Genomic DNA, 20222 nt, shown 5'->3' with positions numbered 1-20222 from the left:
ACGTACTCTCCATCTCCTCTAGCTCTTCCGCAGTGATGTCACGCAACTCCTCTTCCTCCCCCCAGCCACGAACAATACCACGGGAACGTGGAGCAGCAGAAGCCCCCTGTGATGGCTGCTGCGGTTGTTCTTCTGGCGCCGCCTCTTCCTCCTCCACAGAAACACCTTCCTCATCCGAGTCTGACTCCTCTCCTTCCCCACACCACTCCTCCTCTTCCTCCTCCTCCCCCCTCTGTGCTGCCGCAGGTGTCGAGGAAACATCTGGTTCGGATGAAAATCGCTCCCACGACTCCTCCTGCTGTAACTGTTCCTGTTCACGCTCCTCCACAGCTTCATCCACCACTCGACGCACGGCACGCTCCAGGAAGTAAGCGTAGGGGATCAAGTCGCTGATGGTGCCTTCAGCGCGACTCACCAAGTTGGTCACCTCCTCAAACGGCTTCATGATCCTGCATGCATTTCGCATCAGTGTCCAGTTGTTGGGCCACAACATCCCCATCTTCCCAGATTGTGTCCTTCTACTGTAATTATACAGGTACTGGGTGACGGCTTTCTCCTGGTCTAGCAGGCGAGAGAACATGAGCAGAGTGGAATTCCAGCGAGTCGGCCTATCGCAAATAAGGCGTCTCACTGGCAAGTTGTTTCTCCGCTGAATGTCCACAAACCGTGCCATGGCCGTGTAAGACTGCCTGAAATGCCCACACAACTTCCTGGCCTGCTTCAGGATGTCCTCTAAGCCTGGGTTCTTTGAGACAAATCTTTGCACGACCATATTCAGCACATGTGCCATGCAGGTTACGTGTGTCAGCTTTCCCAAATTCAACGCGGAAATGAGATTGCTGCCGTTGTCACACACCACGTTGCCAATCTCCAGCTGGTGCAGGGTCAGCCATTGCTCCACCTTTTTGTTAAGAGCAGCCAGGAGAGCTGGTCCAGTGTGACTCTCCGCTTTGAGGCAAGACATGTCTAAAATGGCGTGACATCGTCGTGCCTGGCATGCAGCGTAGGTTCTGGGGAGATGGGGCTGTGTAGCTGGAGAGGAGGAGATGGCAGCACCGCTAGAGTTGAACTGCCACTCAGCCAAGGAGTCGGAGGAGGATGACAGCGAAGAGGATGTAGCAGGAGGAGAAGGAGAGGAGGTGGCAGGAGGCCTGCCTGCAAGCCGTGGAGGTGTCACAAGTTGGTCCGCTGCACAGCCATGTACTCCCTGCTTGCCATCGGTCACCAGGTTGACCCAATGGGCTGTGTACGTAATGTAGCGGCCCTGCCCATGCTTGGCAGACCAGGCATCCGTGGTCAGGTGGACCCTTGACCCAACGTTCTTCGCAAGAGATGACACCACTTGCCTCTCAACTGCACGGTACAGTTTGGGTATGGCCTTTCGTGAAAAATAAGTGCGGCCTGGTATCTTCCACTGCGATGTCCCAATGGCCACAAATTTACAGAAAGCCTCTGACTCCACCAGCTTGTATGGTAATAGCTGGCGAGCTAATAGTTCCGTCATGCCAGCTGTCAGACGCCAGGCAAGAGGGTGACTGGCAGGAATGGGCTTCTTCCGCTCAAAGACTTCCTTAATGGACACCTGGCTACTGCTGTGGGCAGAGGAGCAGGAACCGCTCAAGGGCACAGGCGGTGTGGAGGAGGGTGGCTGTGAAGGTGCAAGGGAGAAAGCGGATGAAGACGATGCACCTGAAGGAGGAAGAGGAGAAGGAGGGTGGCTTGTCTTTTGGGTGCTGCTTTTCCTCAGGTGTTCTTCCCATTGCTGTTTGTGCCTTTTCTCCAGGTGCCTTCGTAAGGCACTTGTCCCTACGTGAATGTTGGCCTTTCCACGGCTCAATTTTCGGAGGCAGAGAGAACAGATGGCTTTGCTCCGATCTGAGGTACACACGTTAAAAAATTTCCAAACCGCTGAGCCCCCCTGGGGAGATGGCACTACGGTGGCATCAGCAGCTGACCTTGAAGGGCATGTTGGCTGCCTGTCCATAGCTGGCGATACATGGCACCGGACACTGCCCCCAGCTGTTTCAGAGGACGAGCTCCCTCTGCTTCTTTCATGGACTCTTCTCCTCCTACTCCTCTCTGGCTCCCCCTCTGAACTGTCCCCCTGGTCATCTCCTCTATTGGGAACATACGCGACATCCGTATAATCGTCGTCATAATCCTTCTGCTCAGCTTCGCTTTCCTCAAACACCTCCACAACCGCACCAACATCAGGTGCTTCATCATCCCCCTACTCACACGTTACGTCCATACTATCGCCACCTAACTCAAACATACCTGCGCCTTCTTCTTGTTGTTGCAGTAGGGGCTGTGAATCAGTGATTTCACCACCTCCAAATAACTCCTGCGAAGTGTCAAATGCAGCGGATGTGGTGCTTGTTGTAGCGCTGGTGCCTGCGGGAGATGAGGTGTTCTGTGTTAAATACTCAAGCACGTCCTCACAATTTTGGGAAGTGATGGCACGTGCCTTCTTTTGAGCACTGTACTTTGGGCCTGGTCCGCACGAAATAACAGCAACACCACCTCGCACAGACCTGCCGGTGCCAGGTGGCCTTCCTCTGGGTCTGCCTCTACCTCTTCCTCTACCTGGTTTGTCCATTTTGTCCATCTCGGGGGGATGCTAGGCATATGCAGTGAGGTGGGTTCATTCAACCCAAAGGTAGTTATATGCAGAGAGGAGAGTTCACTCAACAAAGGTAGTTATATGCAGTGAGGTGAGTTCACTGAACACAAAAGGTAGTTATATGCAGAGAGGTGAGTTCACTCAACAAAGGTAGTTATATGCAGTGAGGTGAGTTCACTGAACACAAAAGGTAGTTATATGCAGAGAGGTGAGTTCACTCAACACAAATGTAGTTATATGCAGAGAGGTGAGTTCACTCAACACAACACCTAGTTATATGCAGTGAGGTGAGTTCACTCAACAAAGGTAATTATATGCAGAGAGGTGAGTTCACTCAACACAAAGGTAGTTATATACAGAGAGGTGAGTTCACTCAACAAAGGTAGTTATATGCAGTGAGGTGAGTTCACTGAACACAAAAGGTAGTTATATGCAGAGAGGTGAGTTCACTCAACAAAGGTAGTTATATGCAGTGAGGTGAGTTCACTGAACACAAAAGGTAGTTATATGCAGAGAGGTGAGTTCACTCAACACAACAGCTAGTTATATGCAGTGAGGTGAGTTCACTCAACAAAGGTAATTATATGCAGAGAGGTGAGTTCACTCAACACAAAGGTAGTTATATACAGAGAGGTGAGTTCACTCAACAAAGGTAGTTATATACAGAGAGGTGAGTTCACTCAACAAAACACCTAGTTATATGCAGTAATGTGAGTTCACTCAACAAAGGTAGTTATGTACAGTGAGGTGAGTTCACTCAACAAAGGTAGTTATATGCAGAGAGGTGAGTTCACTCAACACAAAGGTAGTTATATGCAGAGAGGTAGAGAGGTGAGTTCACTGAACACAAAAGGTAGTTATATGCAGTGAGGTGAGTTCACTCAACACAATGGTAGTTATATGCAGAGAGGTGAGTTCACTCAACAAAGGTAGTTATATGCAGTGAGGTGAGTTCACTGAACACAAAAGGTAGTTATATGCTGTGAGGTAAGTTCACTCAACAATGGTAGTTATATGCAGTGAGGTGAGTTTACTGAACACAAAAGGTAGTTATATGCAGTGAGGTGAGTTCACTCAACACAAAGGTAGTTATATGCAGAGAGGTGAGTTCACTCAACAAAGGTAGTTATATACAGTGAGGTGAGTTCACTGAACACAAAAGGTAGTTATATGCAGAGAGGTGAGTTCACTCAACACAACAGCTAGTTATATGCAGTGAGGTGAGTTCACTCAACAAAAGGTAGTTCTATGCAGTGAGGTGAGTTCACTCAACAAAGGTAGTTATATGCAGTGAGGTGAGTTCACTCAACACAATGATAGTTATATGCAGAGAGGTGAGTTCACTCAACAAAGGTAGTTATATGCAGTGAGGTGAGTTCACTGAACACAAAAGGCAGTAATATGCAGAGAGGTGAGTTCAATCAACAAAGGTAGTTATATGCAGAGAGGTGAGTTTACTTAACACAAAAGGTAGTTATATGCAGTGAGGTGAGTTCACTTAACACAAAGGAAGTTATATGCAGAGAGGTGAGTTCACTCAACAAAGGTAGTTATATACAGAGAGGTGAGTTCACTCAACAAAACACCTAGTTATATGCAGGGAGGTGAGTTCACTCAACAAAGGTAGTTATATACAGAGAGGTGAGTTCACTCAACAAAACACCTAGTTATATGCAGGGAGGTGAGTTCACTCAACAAAGGTAGTTATATACAGTGAGGTGAGTTCACTCAACAATGGTAGTTATATGCAGAGAGGTGAGTTCACTCAACACAAAGGTAGTTATATGCAGAGAGGTAGAGAGGTGAGTTCACTGAACACAAAAGGTAGTTATATGCAGTGAGGTGAGTTCACTCAACACAAAGGTAGTTATATGCAGAGAGGTGAGTTCACTCAACAAAGGTAGTTATATACAGAGAGGTGAGTTCACTCAACAAAACACCTAGTTATATGCAGTGAGGTGAGTTCACTCAACAAAGGTAGTTATATACAGGGAGGTGAGTTCACTCAACAAAGGTAGTTATATGCAGAGAGGGGAGTTCACTCAACACAAAGGTAGTTATATGCAGAGAGGTGAGTTCACTGAACACAAAAGATAGTTATATGCAGTGAGGTGAGTTCACTCAACACAACGGTAGTTATATGCAGAGAGGTGAGTTCACTCAACAAAGGTAGTTATATGCAGTGAGGTGAGTTCACTGAACACAAAAGGTAGTTATATGCAGAGAGGTGAGTTCACTCAACAAAGGTAGTTATATGCAGAGAGGTGAGTTCACTCAACAAAGGTAGTTATATGCAGTGAGGTGAGTACACTGAACACAAAAGGTAGTTATATGCAGAGAGGTGAGTTCACTCAACACAACAGCTAGTTATATGCAGTGAGGTGAGTTCACTCAACAAAAGGTAGTTATATGCAGTGAGGTGAGTTCACTGAACTCAAAAGGTAGTTATATGTAGTGAGGTGAGTTCACTCAACACAAAGGTAGTTATATGCAGAGAGGTGAGTTCACTCAACAAAGGTAGTTATATGCAGTGAGGTGAGTTCACTGAACACAAAAGGTAGTTATATGCAGTGAGGTGAGTTCACTCAACAAAGGTAGTTATATACAGAGAGGTGAGTTCACTCAACAAAACACCTAGTTATATGCAGTGAGGTGAGTTCACTCAACAAAGGTAGTTATATGCAGTGAGGTGAGTTGACTCAACACAACGGTAGTTATATGCAGAGAGGTGAGTTCACTCAACAAAGGTAGTTAAATGCAGTGAGGTGAGTTCACTGAACACAAAAGGTAGTTATATGCAGTGAGGTGAGTTCACTCAACACAAAGGTGGTTATATGCAGTGAGGTGAGTTCACTCAACAAAGGTAGTTCTATACAGAGAGGTGAGTTCACTCAACAAAACACCTAGTTATATGCAGTGAGGTGAGTTCACTCAACAAAGGTAGTTATATGCAGAGAGGTGAGTTCACTCAACAAAGGTAGTTATATGCAGTGAGGTGAGTTCACTCAACAGCACAACGGTAGTTATATGCAGAGAGGTGAGTTCACTCAACAAAGGTAGTTATATGCAGTGAGGTGAGTTCACTGAACACAAAAGGTAGTTATATGCAGAGAGGTGAGTTCACTCAACAAAGGTAGTTATATGCAGTGAGGTGGGTTTACTGAACACAAAAGGTAGTTATATGCAGTGAGGTGAGTTCACTCAACACAAAGGTAGTTATATGCAGAGAGGTGAGTTCACTCAACAAAGGTAGTTATATGCAGTGAGGTGAGTTCACTGAAGACAAAAGGTAGTTATATGCAGTGAGGTGAGTTCACTCAACACAAAGGTAGTTATATGCAGAGAGGTGAGTTCACTCAACACAACAGGTACTAGTAGGTATATGCAGTACTGGGTAGTACAATGTGCAGCTCCCTGTCACACACACAGGTATTCACTGAATGTGCTGCTGCTGGCTGTGCTGCTGGCAGTGGCACACACACAGTATGAATTAGTAATGCTGTCTAAGCAACACAAGTGTCAGTTTGACACACAGAAAAAAATTACACAACAGGATTAGCTCTGAAAAGAGCTGTTGAATGAGGGGTGCTATTTAAACAATTAGATTCAGCCAGGAGCAAGTTCACAAGCCAAGAGCCTGACTAATCTGTCCCTAGGAGAAGAAGTCTGCAGCAGCTCGCCCTATTCTGACTAGCAGCAGGCACACGAGTGAGTCTAATGGCCGCCGGAGTCTGCCTTATATAAGGGGGGGTGGGGCTCCAGGGCTGAGTGTAGCCGGATTGGCTACAATGTGCCTGTTGACTGTGATGTAAAAAAGTCAAAGTTGACCCTCATAGAGCATTATGGGGCGAATCAAACTTCCGGGAAGGTTCGCCGTCGCCGGCGAAGGCGAACCACCCAAAGTTCGCCTGGAACCGTTCGCCTGGAACATCTCTAGTCAAAGCTATGACATGGGAACCAATCAGAGGAACCTATGCAAATGACTGGACCTGATGGGGAACTACAGGGCTTGTCCACAAAGGGTACCGCCCTCCCACTCCATTGGTTAAACATTTTGAAATGCATGATGTCATTGCAACAACATAAACATGTAAATAAAAAACATTTCTAACTCTGATCTATTGCACCTATTAGAAATCTAAAAAGATCCAGGGTGAAGTCCAGGGCATCATGATGCAGAGGGCATGGGCATAGACATGTCATCGGCAGTATAAAACTGCATATAAGAGTACACGGAGCGCTGCCCGCCGTCGCCATGGCAACCAACGTCACATGACCGCCAATGCGGAAAGACGTACGCAATGACGCCTTTACAGGCGTCCAATTACCGCCGCGATGCGGAAAAACAGACGCGTTGAACGCGCATCAAAATACGGAACTAACACAAACAAAAGTACGCATGCCCAATGCTATCAATAGATGACCTGGTTTCAACCCATAAAGTAACACCCCTAGTTCTATAATGCATCACAAAAGTGCAAAAGAACATAAGATACAAGAGGACAAAAAGAAAAGAACCCCTAAAAGGCACCCCCACCCCCAAAACAGCAGGCACAGAACCATAGGACATCTACCATACAAAATTTAAATCATATTCCTTATTTAATTCCCCACGACCAATGGTCCCCAACTCCCTTATCCAACGTGCCTCTCTTTTTAACCTATTGTTGCCTCAATGGACTCTGTGTTCACCCCTGCGGCACAATTTTTAGACAAGGTGTTACAACCATATGTTACACAGTTAGACTCCTATATCAAGGACACAGGAGATTTCCTGAATAAGCTGACCTCTATAGAGCAGATAGAGGGGACATTGCTGCTGGTCACCATTGATGTCGAGAGCCTCTACACCGCCATCCCACATGATGGCGGTGTAGAGGCTGTAGACCACTATTTGTTCACCAGGTCCGACTACGATCGCCAACAGCGTGTTTTTTTGATAGCGCTTTTAAATCTGATTTTGCGGGAGAATTATTTTTTTTTTGAAGGTTGATTTTTTTCTGCAGTGACGCGGTACTGCCATGGGGTCGAACGTGGCCCCTTCTTATGCTAATCTTTTTATGGGCCTCTTGGAGGAGGCCTTTGTATACCATGACCCACTGTTTACGATGTACGCCAGAGGATGCTGGCGGTACATCGACGACATTTTTTGTCTGTGGGCGGGGCTACGTTCGACCCTATCAGCGTTCGTTGACAATTTCCATAGCAAATGCAGTCATATTCACTTGGTGGTCAATGCGGACCTGGAGAAAGTGTCCTTTTTGGATATGTGTGTCTTTAAGAAGGATGGTGTAACGATGGGTGTCTGCACGCAGAGAGAATCTGATTATTGGCGATCTGCAGTATCACCAAGAATACAGATATATACCTGATTATTGATGATCTGCAGAATCACCGATCATACAGATATATCGCTAACCTCTGGGCACCTGAAGCGTGTAAGTGTTTGGTGTAACAGTATGGATCGGACCACCGGGGTAACAGGTGGTCCAATAAGTAGAAACAGACTTTACTGCAGTCAAGGGCTCCAGGAGGGAGCAGACCTTGACTGGTCTGCAGCAGTGCCCCCTCTCAGAAGCAGGGGACTCCTGCAGGAGGACTGCGCACCCAAGGGGTGGGTGACAGTCAGACAGGTCAGGCAGGCCGGGTCGATAACACACAGACAGATAAAGTACAAAGACAGAAGGCTGATTCGGTATCCAAAGCAAGCAGGGTTTGGCAATGGAATATCAGAAGTGCGAGGTACCGAATCAGAGATCAGAGGGATAGTCAGGAAAGCAACAGGTCATAACAAATATCTAACAATGCCTAGTCTTGGGTGTGAGGTCCGTGGTCTCTACACCCTGGAACTAGTCTGATGTATAACAGAATGGTAACACAAGTTCCCTAGTCTGGGTGTGAGGTCCGTGGTCTCTACACCCTAGAACTAGTTTGATGTATAACAGAATGATAACAGTATTCCTAGTCTGGGGTGTGAGGTCCGTGGTCTCTACACCCTGGAACTGGTCTAATGAATAACACAGATGATACACAGTATTCCTGGTCTGGGGTGTGAGGTCCGTGGTCTCTACACCCTGGAACTGGTCTAATGAATAACACAGATGATACACAGTATTCCTAGTCTGGGGTGTGAGGTCCGTGGTCTCTACACCCTGGAACTGGTCTAATGAATAACACAGATGATACACAGTATTCCTAGTCTGGGGTGTGAGGTCCGTGGTCTCTACACCCTGGAACTGGTCTAATGAATAACACAGATGATACACAGTAGTCTGGCTAAGTGTGGATTCCCAGGTCCTCCTAGTTCCACCAAACTGAGGGATCTGACTAAGGTCTGAGTGCTAACACATAAGTATTCGCAACGTCAGACAACCAGCAACTGAACGGCAAGAGATATACTGTATATAGTGAAGCGCTCCCCAGCGCCGCCCAGCTCCCATCAACCAATCATCTGCTGAGCTGGGGTCAGCTGACCGTCCCGATCAGCTGACCCTTCTCCTATTGGCATAAAGAGCCTGTCTTGCGGCGCGCGCGTAGCTCTCCATCGGTGTGCACTACTAGGTCCAGATAACCCAGACGCATGTTGCTGTGAGGAAACCGTCGCTCTGTGCGCGGAAACAGCCGCCTCACTGTCAGCACAAGCGGCGGCTTCTCCGCAATCCTTCACAGATGGGAAGCTTAGCACGGACCTGTTCGTTAAAAGTACGGACAGGAATTCGGAGCTTCATTTTAATAGCTTCCATCCACGTCATCAGGTGGTCAGCATTCCTAATAGCCAGTATGATTGTGGTGTCGAAAATTATTGGTGACACTCTAATGAGGGAAAGGAGATTGGTGGAGATGGGCAGGAAATTCCAGTCTAGAGGCTATCCTTCTGACACACTAATGAGATACCAAAAGAGAAAAACCAAATTGGGTAGAAGGGGTAGGAATGAGGGACGAATAGCATTCGTCTCTACCTTCAATACTATTAGTGATGAGGTACAATGCATTGTTACCAAACATTGGTGCACCCTTAAAGATTCCCTCCCTCATGTTCCTGAATTCCAGCAGCCTCTTCCTCCTACAGAAGGGCCCCCTCGTTAAGATCCAGGCTTGTTTACTCAGACCCTAATCGTGGTTCCAATACACAGGTGCCTCGTGTGTGTGGTACTTTCCCCTGTCTCAGCTGCCACATGTGTCATAGCATTATTAGAGGTGATGTTTTTTCTCACCCTTCGTCTGGGAAGAGATATGCGATTAGAGGTCGTTTTTCTTGTTGTTCACGCTTTGTTGTATATATGCTTAAATGTCCATGTGGAAGCTGTTACATGGGAAAAACCACACAGGAGCTTAAAGATCGTGTTTCTAAACACAAATCTAATATCGGGGGTAAAAGCTAGTACCATGCAGTTTCAGAACATTTTCTTCAATTTAGACATGATATCAGTCAGCTCAAAGCTCAAGTAATTGACGGGTGCCCTGTGGGTTTTGGGGTGATAGGGGTAGACAACTGTTAAAAAGAGAGGCACGTTGGATAAGGGAGTTGGGGACCATTGGTCGTGGGGAATTAAATAAGGAATATGATTTAAATTTTGTATGGTAGATGTCCTATGGTTCTGTGCCTGCTGTTTTGGGGGTGGGGGTGCCTTTTAGGGGTTCTTTTCTTTTTGTCCTCTTGTATCTTATGTTCTTTTGCACTTTTGTGATGCATTATAGAACTAGGGGTGTTACTTTATGGGTTTAAACCAGGTCATCTATTGATGGCATTGGGCATGCGTACTTTTGTTTGTGTTAGTTCCGTATTTTGATACAACGCGTCTGTTTTTCCGCATCGTGGCGGTAATTGGACGCCTGTAAATGCGTCGTTGCGTACTTCTTTCCGCATTGGCAGTCATGTGACGTTGGTTGCCATGGTGATGGCGGGCAGCACTTGGTGTACTCTTATATGCAGTTTTATACTGCCGATGACATGTCTGTGCCCATGCCCTCTGCATCATGATGCGCTGGACTTCACCCTGGATCTTTTTAGATTTCTAATAGGTGCAATAGATCAGAGTTAGAAATGTTTTTCATTTACATGTTTATGTTGTTGCAATGACATCATGCATTTCTAAATGTTTAACCAATGGAGTGGGAGGGCGGTACCCTTTGTGGACAAGCCCTGTAGTTCCCCATCAGGTCCAGTCATTTGCATAGGTTCCTCTGATTGGTTGCCATGTCAAAGCTTTGACTATATAAGGCGCATGCTTGCAGTTGTTCATTTGGCTGTGTGGCGTGAACAAGGACTGTGATGGTACGAAACGGTGGACCGTAGCCACTATGCAGCTATATTTATGTACTTTTTATGATCCAATAAAGTAATTTTCTGATAAAAGAGCTGTGCTGGATCATCTTGGAGAGACTATACGCTATACCCTGTGGGTACAGGGGTGGATCCACTGCACGCTTATCCCCGACATCGCTTGTGTGCGATCTCACAATTTGTTTGCCAGGTAAGTGAAACACTTTTTTTTTTAGCAATCTTCAGGTTCCCTTTATCTCCACATTGCTTACATAGTATTTTAAAACACTTCTTTACCTTCACAGACAGGCCTGGTGTTACTCCATGTTCCATCGGCTTGACAGACTCTGTAATTCTTTTTTGACTGCATTCTATACCTGGACAAATGAGAACAAACATAACTAATGTTAATGTGGATCTACAGCCTGGCATAATGTAGGTTTAAAGGATACCAGAGCCCAAAAAAAGATGAGAAACGAGGGAAGCAGGCATGGGGAGCTGGAGCTGTCCTGATGCTAACCGCTCCCTCAGTTCTCTTTTTTGCCCCCTCCTACCACTGCAGGCAACCGCGGCGGGGAGAGCGCTGCACATGTGCATACCATCATCACAACGTCACACGCATAGCACTTCCGGCCACAGTTGCATGCAGTGGTACATGTGCAGCCCAGCCAGAAAAGACGCAGTGCTTCCTGACCAAGCCAACCGGAAGACGGGGCGACAGGGCAATTCCAGGTATAGGAGTGGGGCAAAAAGGAGAACGGGGGGATGGGGGAGCAGTGAGCATCAGGACAGCTCCCCATACATGCCTGCTCACCCCGTTTCTCATCTTTTTTTGGGCCCTGGTATCTGTCAGGAATATACTGGGGTGCTTATGATATAAGGATAACAGGTACATATTCTTTCATTTTTCTGCCTGTGTTCCATGTAGGTCTGCTAGAAGGGAGCTGTTGCCTTTGATTGCTTGGGGCAAGGAAGTGGGTATTGTCTTGACCATATGAAGTACTTTGAGTTTCTGTATGCAGTTCCTCTGAAAGTGGTTCCCTGCTAATGGGATTATCTGCCTGGCTTTTTGAACTCAGGAGACGGCCCATTGTCTCAATACACAAAGCAAGACTAGTCAGGAAGAGTCTAACACACATGTCAACTTTTGGTGAAGAAACACTATTTCATTGTGAGGAAATTAAATTATTGGTGGAGGTGCAAACTATATCCTTATCTTTGATCAGCTAGGGAATACGGTCAACAATGTGGTTGTCACCTGTAACTTGGACTAGGGAAATCTTTTCATGTATGTGGATGTTAGATCTCTGGAAATGCAATTATGACTGAGGATGTAATTAAATCTATCTCCCCCTCCCCCCCCCCCCCCGTCCACACAGGCTTACAGCCTCGAGGCGAATATTTCATTATAAAAACCAGGGGACAGCTACCTCAAATCAGTCCTCTCCTGACGGTAGCGGCAGCTGGTCTCCTGGCCCAAGCTAGTGGACTCCTGGTCTAACCAGAATTGTGTCCGTCCACAAAAGTCCAAGGTTCTTCTATCTGGATTCCTGTATTTTTGGTAAGCAAATCGCTTTTGTGTGTATCTTTGTAACCTCTTATCTTTGTAACTCTTAATTTTGTAACTTTTTTACTTTGTTTTTTTTGTAATCTTTTGTATATATTCTGTTCTGCATTGTTCCATGTTTTTCTGGAATATTAAATTATTATTTAATAAGCTTGACTTCTGCCGTACTAAACTAACACTCATAGCCTAGAGGAGACTGCAGTGTAGCTGTGTATGAGTCCGTGCCTAATTGTATGCTTGAGCAACACTACCATATGAAATTGTAATTGCATTGTGTGTGGGGGCGTTTGTCATACGTTGGCCTAAAGCGCGCAGCTGACCCAACGTACGAAACGCCAGTGCGAGTAGCTAACAGTATCGTTCGGAACGACTGTTAGTGGTTTTGCTGCACGACAGTGTAACTTGCATTACAAGTCAGTGTCTGATTGTGCTGTGTTACTGTACAACTGTACTGTATGTGTGGGTGCATGGCGTTCTCGTATTCGGCCTAAGCGCAAAGCTGACCCAAATACGAAAACGCAGATTGCGCGTTTAGCCCTCGACAGCTGAGGGGACGTGTCTAGCAATGCTAGTGGTGGCAGTGGGAAGTGTTTGAGGGGTTCCAGCCTTGTTTGTAGCTTAAATAAGGCTGTTCCCCGCTTAATCTGGTGAAACCCGCAGTCGGGAACCGTATACGCAGGCGTGCCGCGGGCCGGTTCCTGACAGTATCGTTTAACAAACTGTCTCCCAGTGTTTTTTTTTACTACTAGTGACCTTAGCCCGTTTAAAAATGGGCTCTAGGTCTGTCATTGCCACCACATGCGCACACCAGCCCGCCAGCCATGCGCACATCCACCCACCCAGCCAGCCCCCCTGGTCCATCCTGCTCCTGTCCCAGGCTATCCCTGTGGCACATGCAGTAGCGCAAACGCAGTGACATACAACACACACACAGGGACAGGACGCAGAGACACGGGTTTTATTATATAGGATATACTCTAGCTTTATTACCTGTCTTTGGCTCAAAGCAATGTCTTATGTCTGAAAGTAGGGATGGTCTGAAATGCCCATTTCCGATATCCCTTTTTTTCAGAATTTTCCATTTTCTGATGTTCTGTTTTTCCAATTTCTAAGGAGTATTTTATTTGCCATACTTTGCTTGTGAGAATGCAAAAAAATGCCCCCCAAAAATTGGAAATTGACAAAACAGAATATTCTGATCAAGAAACAACCTTGGTAATCCGATTTTTGCAGAAAAATTCAGCATTTTCTGATTGGTCCAATGCTTTCGAGTTCTGTGATTGGGCTAAAATTACCGAGTTGTGGTAAATAAGATTCCCGCGAAATTCTGATTTCCAAATTCTGATTGGAAATGGCGATCTCCGAACAGAAATACAGAAATTTTATTTCCGCACAATCTGAATGAGCATTCCTGCATGAAAGTCATATTTGCCCTCTTGGTCGCATTCAGCCAGCTGCCACCTTGCATAATTATGTCATATGCAGGCGTTATCAGACTGCACATCTTTCTTTGCGCACAGATCTCCCAAACATTATCTTCTCTGATATAAGATAAAAGCAGCATGGAGCAAACCTTATGGGCCCGTTTCCCCTAGACACATTGCAATGCAGAAACCGCTCCGCATCGCAACGCACGGAAACTGCAACCAATTCACGTCAATGGAGACGTTTCCATTGACGTAAATTTTGTTGTTTTTTTTTTGACAGTAGAAAATGTATTTAAAAAAAGTCAGTAATACAAATAAAGAGGAAACAACCTGATGAAACAGATATAATAATACAGCATGGTACAAACAAAATATTGGGTTGATGTATGGTGAGAATGTCCGTAAAGGATCTCGGAGAAAGAGTATATAGAGCAAGTGAAAGGAGACGAGTTAATACCGGCAATACGGATACAACACTTATAGCTTTGCTCCTAGAGAGTACCATACTGATTATTAGTTATACAAATAACAAGGGGGAGGAATGGAGTAGGGGGGGAGGAATGGTGTAGGGGGAGGGGGGTGTAACTGTCCAGCTAGAAACGGTATAAAAAATATGTTTAGAAATAGTGTGCAAACCAATAAAATTTACATGGATGTTAAAGAAACAACTTCAGGGGCGTATTTTTTGGTCTACTCTCTCCAAATTCTATTGAATTTGCGAAGACAGTTCCTTTATATAAACTAACATACAGTGGGTTGCAAAAGTATTTGGCCCCCTTGAAGTTTTCCACATTTTGTCACATTACTGCCACAAACATGCATCAATCTTTTTGGAATTCCATGTGAAAGACCAATACAAAGTGGTGTACACATGAGAAGTGGATCGAAAATCATACATCATTCCAAACATTTTTTACCATTAAATAACTGCAAAGTGGGGTGTGCGTAATTATTCGGCCCCCTGAATCAATACTTTGTAGAACCACCTTTTGCTGCAATTACAGCTGCCAGTCTTTAGGGTATGTCTCTACCAGCTTTGCACATCTAGAGACTGAAATCCTTGCCCATTCTTCTTTGCAAAACAGCTCCAGCTCAGTCAGATTAGATGGACAGCGTTTGTGAACAGCAGTTTTCAGATCTTGCCACAGATTCTCAAATGAATTTAGATCTGGGCTTTGACTGGGCCATTCTAACACATGGCTGTGTTTTGTTTTAAACCATTCCATTGTTGCCCTGGCTTCATGTTTAGGGTCATTGTCCTGGTGGAAGGTGAACCTCTGACCTAGTATCAAGTCTTTTGCAGACTCCAAGAGGTTTTCTTTCCAGATTGCCCTGTATTTGGCTCCATCCATCTTCCCATCAACTCTGACCAGCTTCCCTGTCCCTGCTGAAGAGATGCACCCCCAGAGCATGATGCTGCCACCACCATATTTGACAGTGGGGATGATGTGTTCAGAGTGATGCGCAGTGTTAGTTTTCCGTCACACATAGCGTTTTGCATTTTGGCCAAAAAGTTCCATTTTGGTCTCTTCTGACCAGAGCACCTTCTTCCACATGTTTGCTGTGTCCCCCCACATTGCTTGTGGCAAACTGCAAACAGGACTTCTTATGCTTTTCTGTTAACAATGGCTTTCTTCTTGCCACTCTTCCATAAAGGCCAACTTTGTGCAGTGCAAGACTAATAGTTGTCCTATGAACAGAGTCTCACACCTGAGCTGTAGATCTCTGCAGCTCGTCCAGAGTAACCATGGGCCTCTTGACTGCATTTCTGATCAGCGCTCTCCTTGTTCGGCCTGTGAGTTTAGGTGGATGGCCTTGTCTTGGTAGGTTTACAGTTGTGCCATACTCCTTCCATTTCTGAATGATCGCTTGAACAGTGCTCCTTGAGATGTGCAAGGCTTTGGAAATATTTTTGTAGCTTAACCACTTGAGGACCACAGTCTTTCTACCCCTAAGGGCCCGTTCTCACCTGAGCGGGAATCGTGTGACTCCCGCTCACGGCAAACCGCTAGCGGTTCTGCAAGAACCGCTACACAATGTAGCGAGTGGCAGTGTTCTCACTGCCGCGGTTGCGGTTAGCGATAACCGCAACCGCGCTGCATGCAGCGGTTTGCCGGCGACGAGCGTTTCGCGATTTGCGATCGTGATTAGCGTGCACAGCACGCTAATCGCGATCGCTCCAAAACCGCCGCAGTGTTCAGTGATTTTTCCGCGATAATCGCAGGAAAATCACTCCCGCAAGACGTTCTGCGGTTCTAAGTGTGAACGGGCCCTTAAGGACCAGAGCCTTTTTCTCCATTCAGACCACTGCAGCTTTCACGGTTTATTGCTCAGTCATACAACCTACCACCTAAATGAATTTTACCTCCTTTTCTTGACACTAATACAGCTTTTTTTTGGTGCTATTTGATTGCTGCTGCGAGTTTTAGTTTTTATTATATTCAGCAAAAAAGACATAAATTTTGTCAAAAAAATGATTTTTTTTTTAACTTTGCTGTGCTGACATTTTTCAAATAAAGTAAAATTTCTGTATACATGCAGCACGAAAAATGTGGACAAACATGTTTTTTGATAAAAAAAAAAACCCATTCAGCCTATATTTATTGGTTTGGGTAAGAGTTATAGCGTTTACAAACTATGGTGCAAAAAGTGAATTTTCCCATTTTGTAGCATCTATGACTTTTCTGACCACCTGTCATGTTTCATGAGGGGCTAGAATTCCAGGATAGTATAAATACCCCCCAAATGACCCCATTTTGGAAAGAAGACATCCCAAAGTATTCACTGAGAGGCATGGTGAGTTCATAGAAGATTTTATTTTTTGTCACAAGATAGCGGAAAATGACACTTTGTGACAAAAAAAATGGAAAAAAGTTTCCATCTCTTCTAACTTGCGACCAAAAAAAAAATGAAATCTGCCACGGACTCACTATGCTCCTCTCTGAATACCTTGAAGGGTCTACTTTCCAAAATGGGGTCATTTGTTGGGTGTGTTTACTATCCTGGCATTTTGGGGGGGTGCTAAATTGTAAGCACCCCTGTAAAGCCTAAAGGTGCTTATTAGACTTTGGGCCCCTTAGCGCAGTTAGGCTGCAAAAAAGTGCCACACATGTGGTATTGCCGTACTCAGGAGAAGTAGTATAATGTGTGTTGGGGTGTATTTTTACACATACCCATGCTGGGTGGGAGAAATATCTCTGTAAATGGCAATTTTTTTATTTTTTTTTACACACAATTGTCCATTTACAGAGATATTTCTCCCACTCAGCATGGGTATGTGTAAAAATACACCCCAAAACACATTATACTACTTCTCCTGAGTACGGTGATACCACATGTGTGGCACTTTTTTGCACCCTAACTGCGCTAAGGGGCCCAAAGTCCAATGAGTACCTTTAGGATTTCACAGGTCATTTTGCGACATTTGGTTTCAAGACTACTCCTCACGGTTTAGGGCCCCTAAAATGCCAGGGCAGTATAGGAACCCCACAAATGACCCCATTACAGAGAGATTTCTCCCACCCAGCATGGGTATGTGTAAAAATACACCCCAAAACACATTATACTACTTCTCCTGAGTACGGCGATATGACATGTGTGACACTTTTTTGCAGCCTAGGTGCGCTAAGGGGCCCAACATCCTATTCACAGGTCATTTGGAGGCATTTGTTTTCTAGACTACTCCTCACGGTTTAGGGCCCCTAAAATGCCAGGGCAGTATAGGAACCCCACAAGTGACCCCATTTTAGAAAGAAGGCACCACAAGGTATTCCGTTAGGTGTATGGTGAGTTCATAGAAGATTTTATTTTTTGTCACAAGTTAGTGAAAAATGGCACTTTGTGAAAAAAACTATAAAAATCAATTTCCGCTAACTTTTGACAAAAAATAAAATCTTCTATGAACTCGTCATACATCTAACAGAATACCTTGGGGTGTCTTTTTTCTAAAAAGGGGTCACTTGTGGGGTTCCTATACTGCCCTGGCATTTTACGGGCCCAAAACCGTGAGTAGTCTGGAAACCAAATGTCTCAAAATGACTGTTCAGGGGTATAAGCATCTGCAAATTTTGATGACAGGTGGTCTATGAGGGGGAGAATTTTGTGGAACCGGTCATAAGCAGGGTGGCCTTTTAGATGACAGGTTGTATTGGGCCTGATCTGATGGATAGGAGTGCTAGGGGGGTGACAGGAGGTGATTTATGGGTGTCTCAGGGGGTGGTTAGAGGGGAAAATAGATGCAATCAATGCACTGGGGAGGTGATCGGAAGGGGGTCTGAGGGTTTGGCCAAGTGATCAGGAGCCCACACGGGGCAAATTAGGGCCTGATCTGATGGGTAGGTGTGCTAGCGGGTGACAGGTGGTGACAGGAGGTGATTGATGGGTGTCTCAAGGTGTGATTAGTGGGGGGAATAGATGCAAGCAATGCACTGGCGAGGTGATCAGGGCTGGGGTCTGAGGGTGTGGGCGGATGATTGGGTGCCCTAGGGGCACATAGGGGTCTAATCTGATGGGTAGCAGTGACAGGTGGTGACAGGGGGTGATTGATGGGTAATTAGTGGGTGTTTAGAGGAGAGAACAGATGCAATGCACTTGGGAGGTGATCTGACGTCGGATCTGCGGGCGATCTATTGGTGTGGGTGGGTGATCAGATTGCCCGCAAGGGGCAGGTTAGGGGCTGATTGATGGGTGGCAGTGACAGGGGGTGATTGATGGGTGGCAGTAACAGGGGGTGATTGATGGGTGATTGATTGACAGGTGATCAGTTGGTTATTACAGGGAAGAACAGATGTAAATAATGCACTGGCGAATTGATAAGGGGGGGTCTGAGGGCAATCTGAGCGTGTGGGCGGGTGATTGGGTGCCCGCAAGGGGCAGATTAGGGTCTGATCTGATAGATAACAGTGACAGGGAGAGATAACAGTGACATTGGTGATAGGGGGTGATTGATGGGTGATTGATGGGTAATTAGTGGGTGTTTAGAGAAGAGAACAGATGTAAACAATACACTTGGGAGGTGATTTGACGGCGGGTTTGCGGGCGATCTAATGGTGTGGGTGGGTGATCAGGTTGCCCGCAAGGGGCAGGTTAGGGGCTGATTGATGGGTGGCAGTGACAGGGGGTGATGGATGGGTGATAGGTGATTGGCAGGTGATTGACAGGTGATCAATGGGTTATTACAGGGAAGAACAGGTGTAATTAATGCATTGGTGAATTGATAAGGGGAGCTCTGAGGGCAATCTGAGCGTGTGGGCGGGTGATTGGGTGCCCGCAAGGGGCAGATTAGGGTCTGATCTGATAGGTAACAGTGACAGGTGGTGATAGGGGGTGATTGATGGGTGATTGACGGGTAATTAGTGGGTGTTTAGAGAAGAGATCAGATGTAAACAATACACTTGGGAGGTGATTTGACAGCGGGTTTGCGGGCGATCTAATGGTGTGGGTGGGTGATCAGATTGCCCGCAAGGGGCAGGTTAGGGGCTGATTGATGGGTGGCAGTGACAGGGGGTGATTGATGGGTGATTGACAGGGGATTGACAGGTGATTGACAGGTGATCATGGGGTATAGATGCATACAGTACACGGGGGGGGGGGGGGTCTGGGGAGAATCTGAGGGGTGGGGGGTGATTAGGAGTCCCCAGGGGGCAGTTTAGGAAATTTTTTAAAAAAATAGCGTTGACAGATAGTGACAGGGATTGATGGATTATTAGGGGGGTGATTAGGTGCTCTGGGGGGTGGGCAGGGGGGGGTCTGAGGGGTGCTGTGGGCGATCAGGGGGCGGGGGGCAGATCAGTGTGTTTAGGTGCAGACTAGGGTGGCTGCAGCCTGCCCTGGTGGTCCCTCGGACACTGGGACCACCAGGGCAGGAGGCAGCCTGTATAATACACTTTGTATACATTACAAAGTGTATTATACACTTTGTAGCGGCGATCGCGGGGTTAACAACCCGCCGGCGCTTCCGAACGGCCGGCGGGTTGTCCTCGTGGGTGGGCGGAGCCAGTTGCCGGGGGAAGCGCACGTCATCAATGACGCGATCGCTCCCCCGGCATGCCAAAAGGACGCAACGCCCTTGGGCGTATTGCGGTCCTTTCAGCGTCCACTTTGCTGCCGCCCATCGGCTGTGGGCGGTTGGCAAGTGGTTAAGCCTGCTTTAAATTTCTCAATAACTTTATCCCTGACCTGTCTGGTGTGTTCTTTGGACTTCATGGTGTTGTTGCTCCCAAGATTCTCTTAGACAACCTCTGAGGCCCTCACAGGGCAGCTGTATTTGTACTGACATTAGATTACACACAGGTGCACTCTATTTAGTCATTAGCACTCATCAGGCAATGTCTATAGGCAACT

At 46.3% G+C, this 20222-nt stretch overlaps 1 protein-coding gene across 1 annotated transcript in view; it reads right to left on the bottom strand.

Moving 5' to 3' along the window:
- The window catches only part of LOC137529171 (complement receptor type 2-like), a 313982-nt gene that overhangs the window by 228499 nt on the left and 65261 nt on the right, over positions 1-20222 (bottom strand). The window contains exon 5 of the mRNA XM_068251204.1: positions 11184-11263. Within this exon, the coding sequence (XP_068107305.1) occupies positions 11184-11263 (80 nt within the window). The remainder of the gene's footprint in view (positions 1-11183; positions 11264-20222) is intronic.

Source organism: Hyperolius riggenbachi, chromosome 1 (genome assembly GCF_040937935.1).
Source record: "Hyperolius riggenbachi isolate aHypRig1 chromosome 1, aHypRig1.pri, whole genome shotgun sequence".
NCBI classification, from domain to species: Eukaryota; Metazoa; Chordata; class Amphibia; order Anura; family Hyperoliidae; genus Hyperolius; species Hyperolius riggenbachi.
This window is presented reverse-complemented; position numbering and strand designations above follow the sequence as displayed.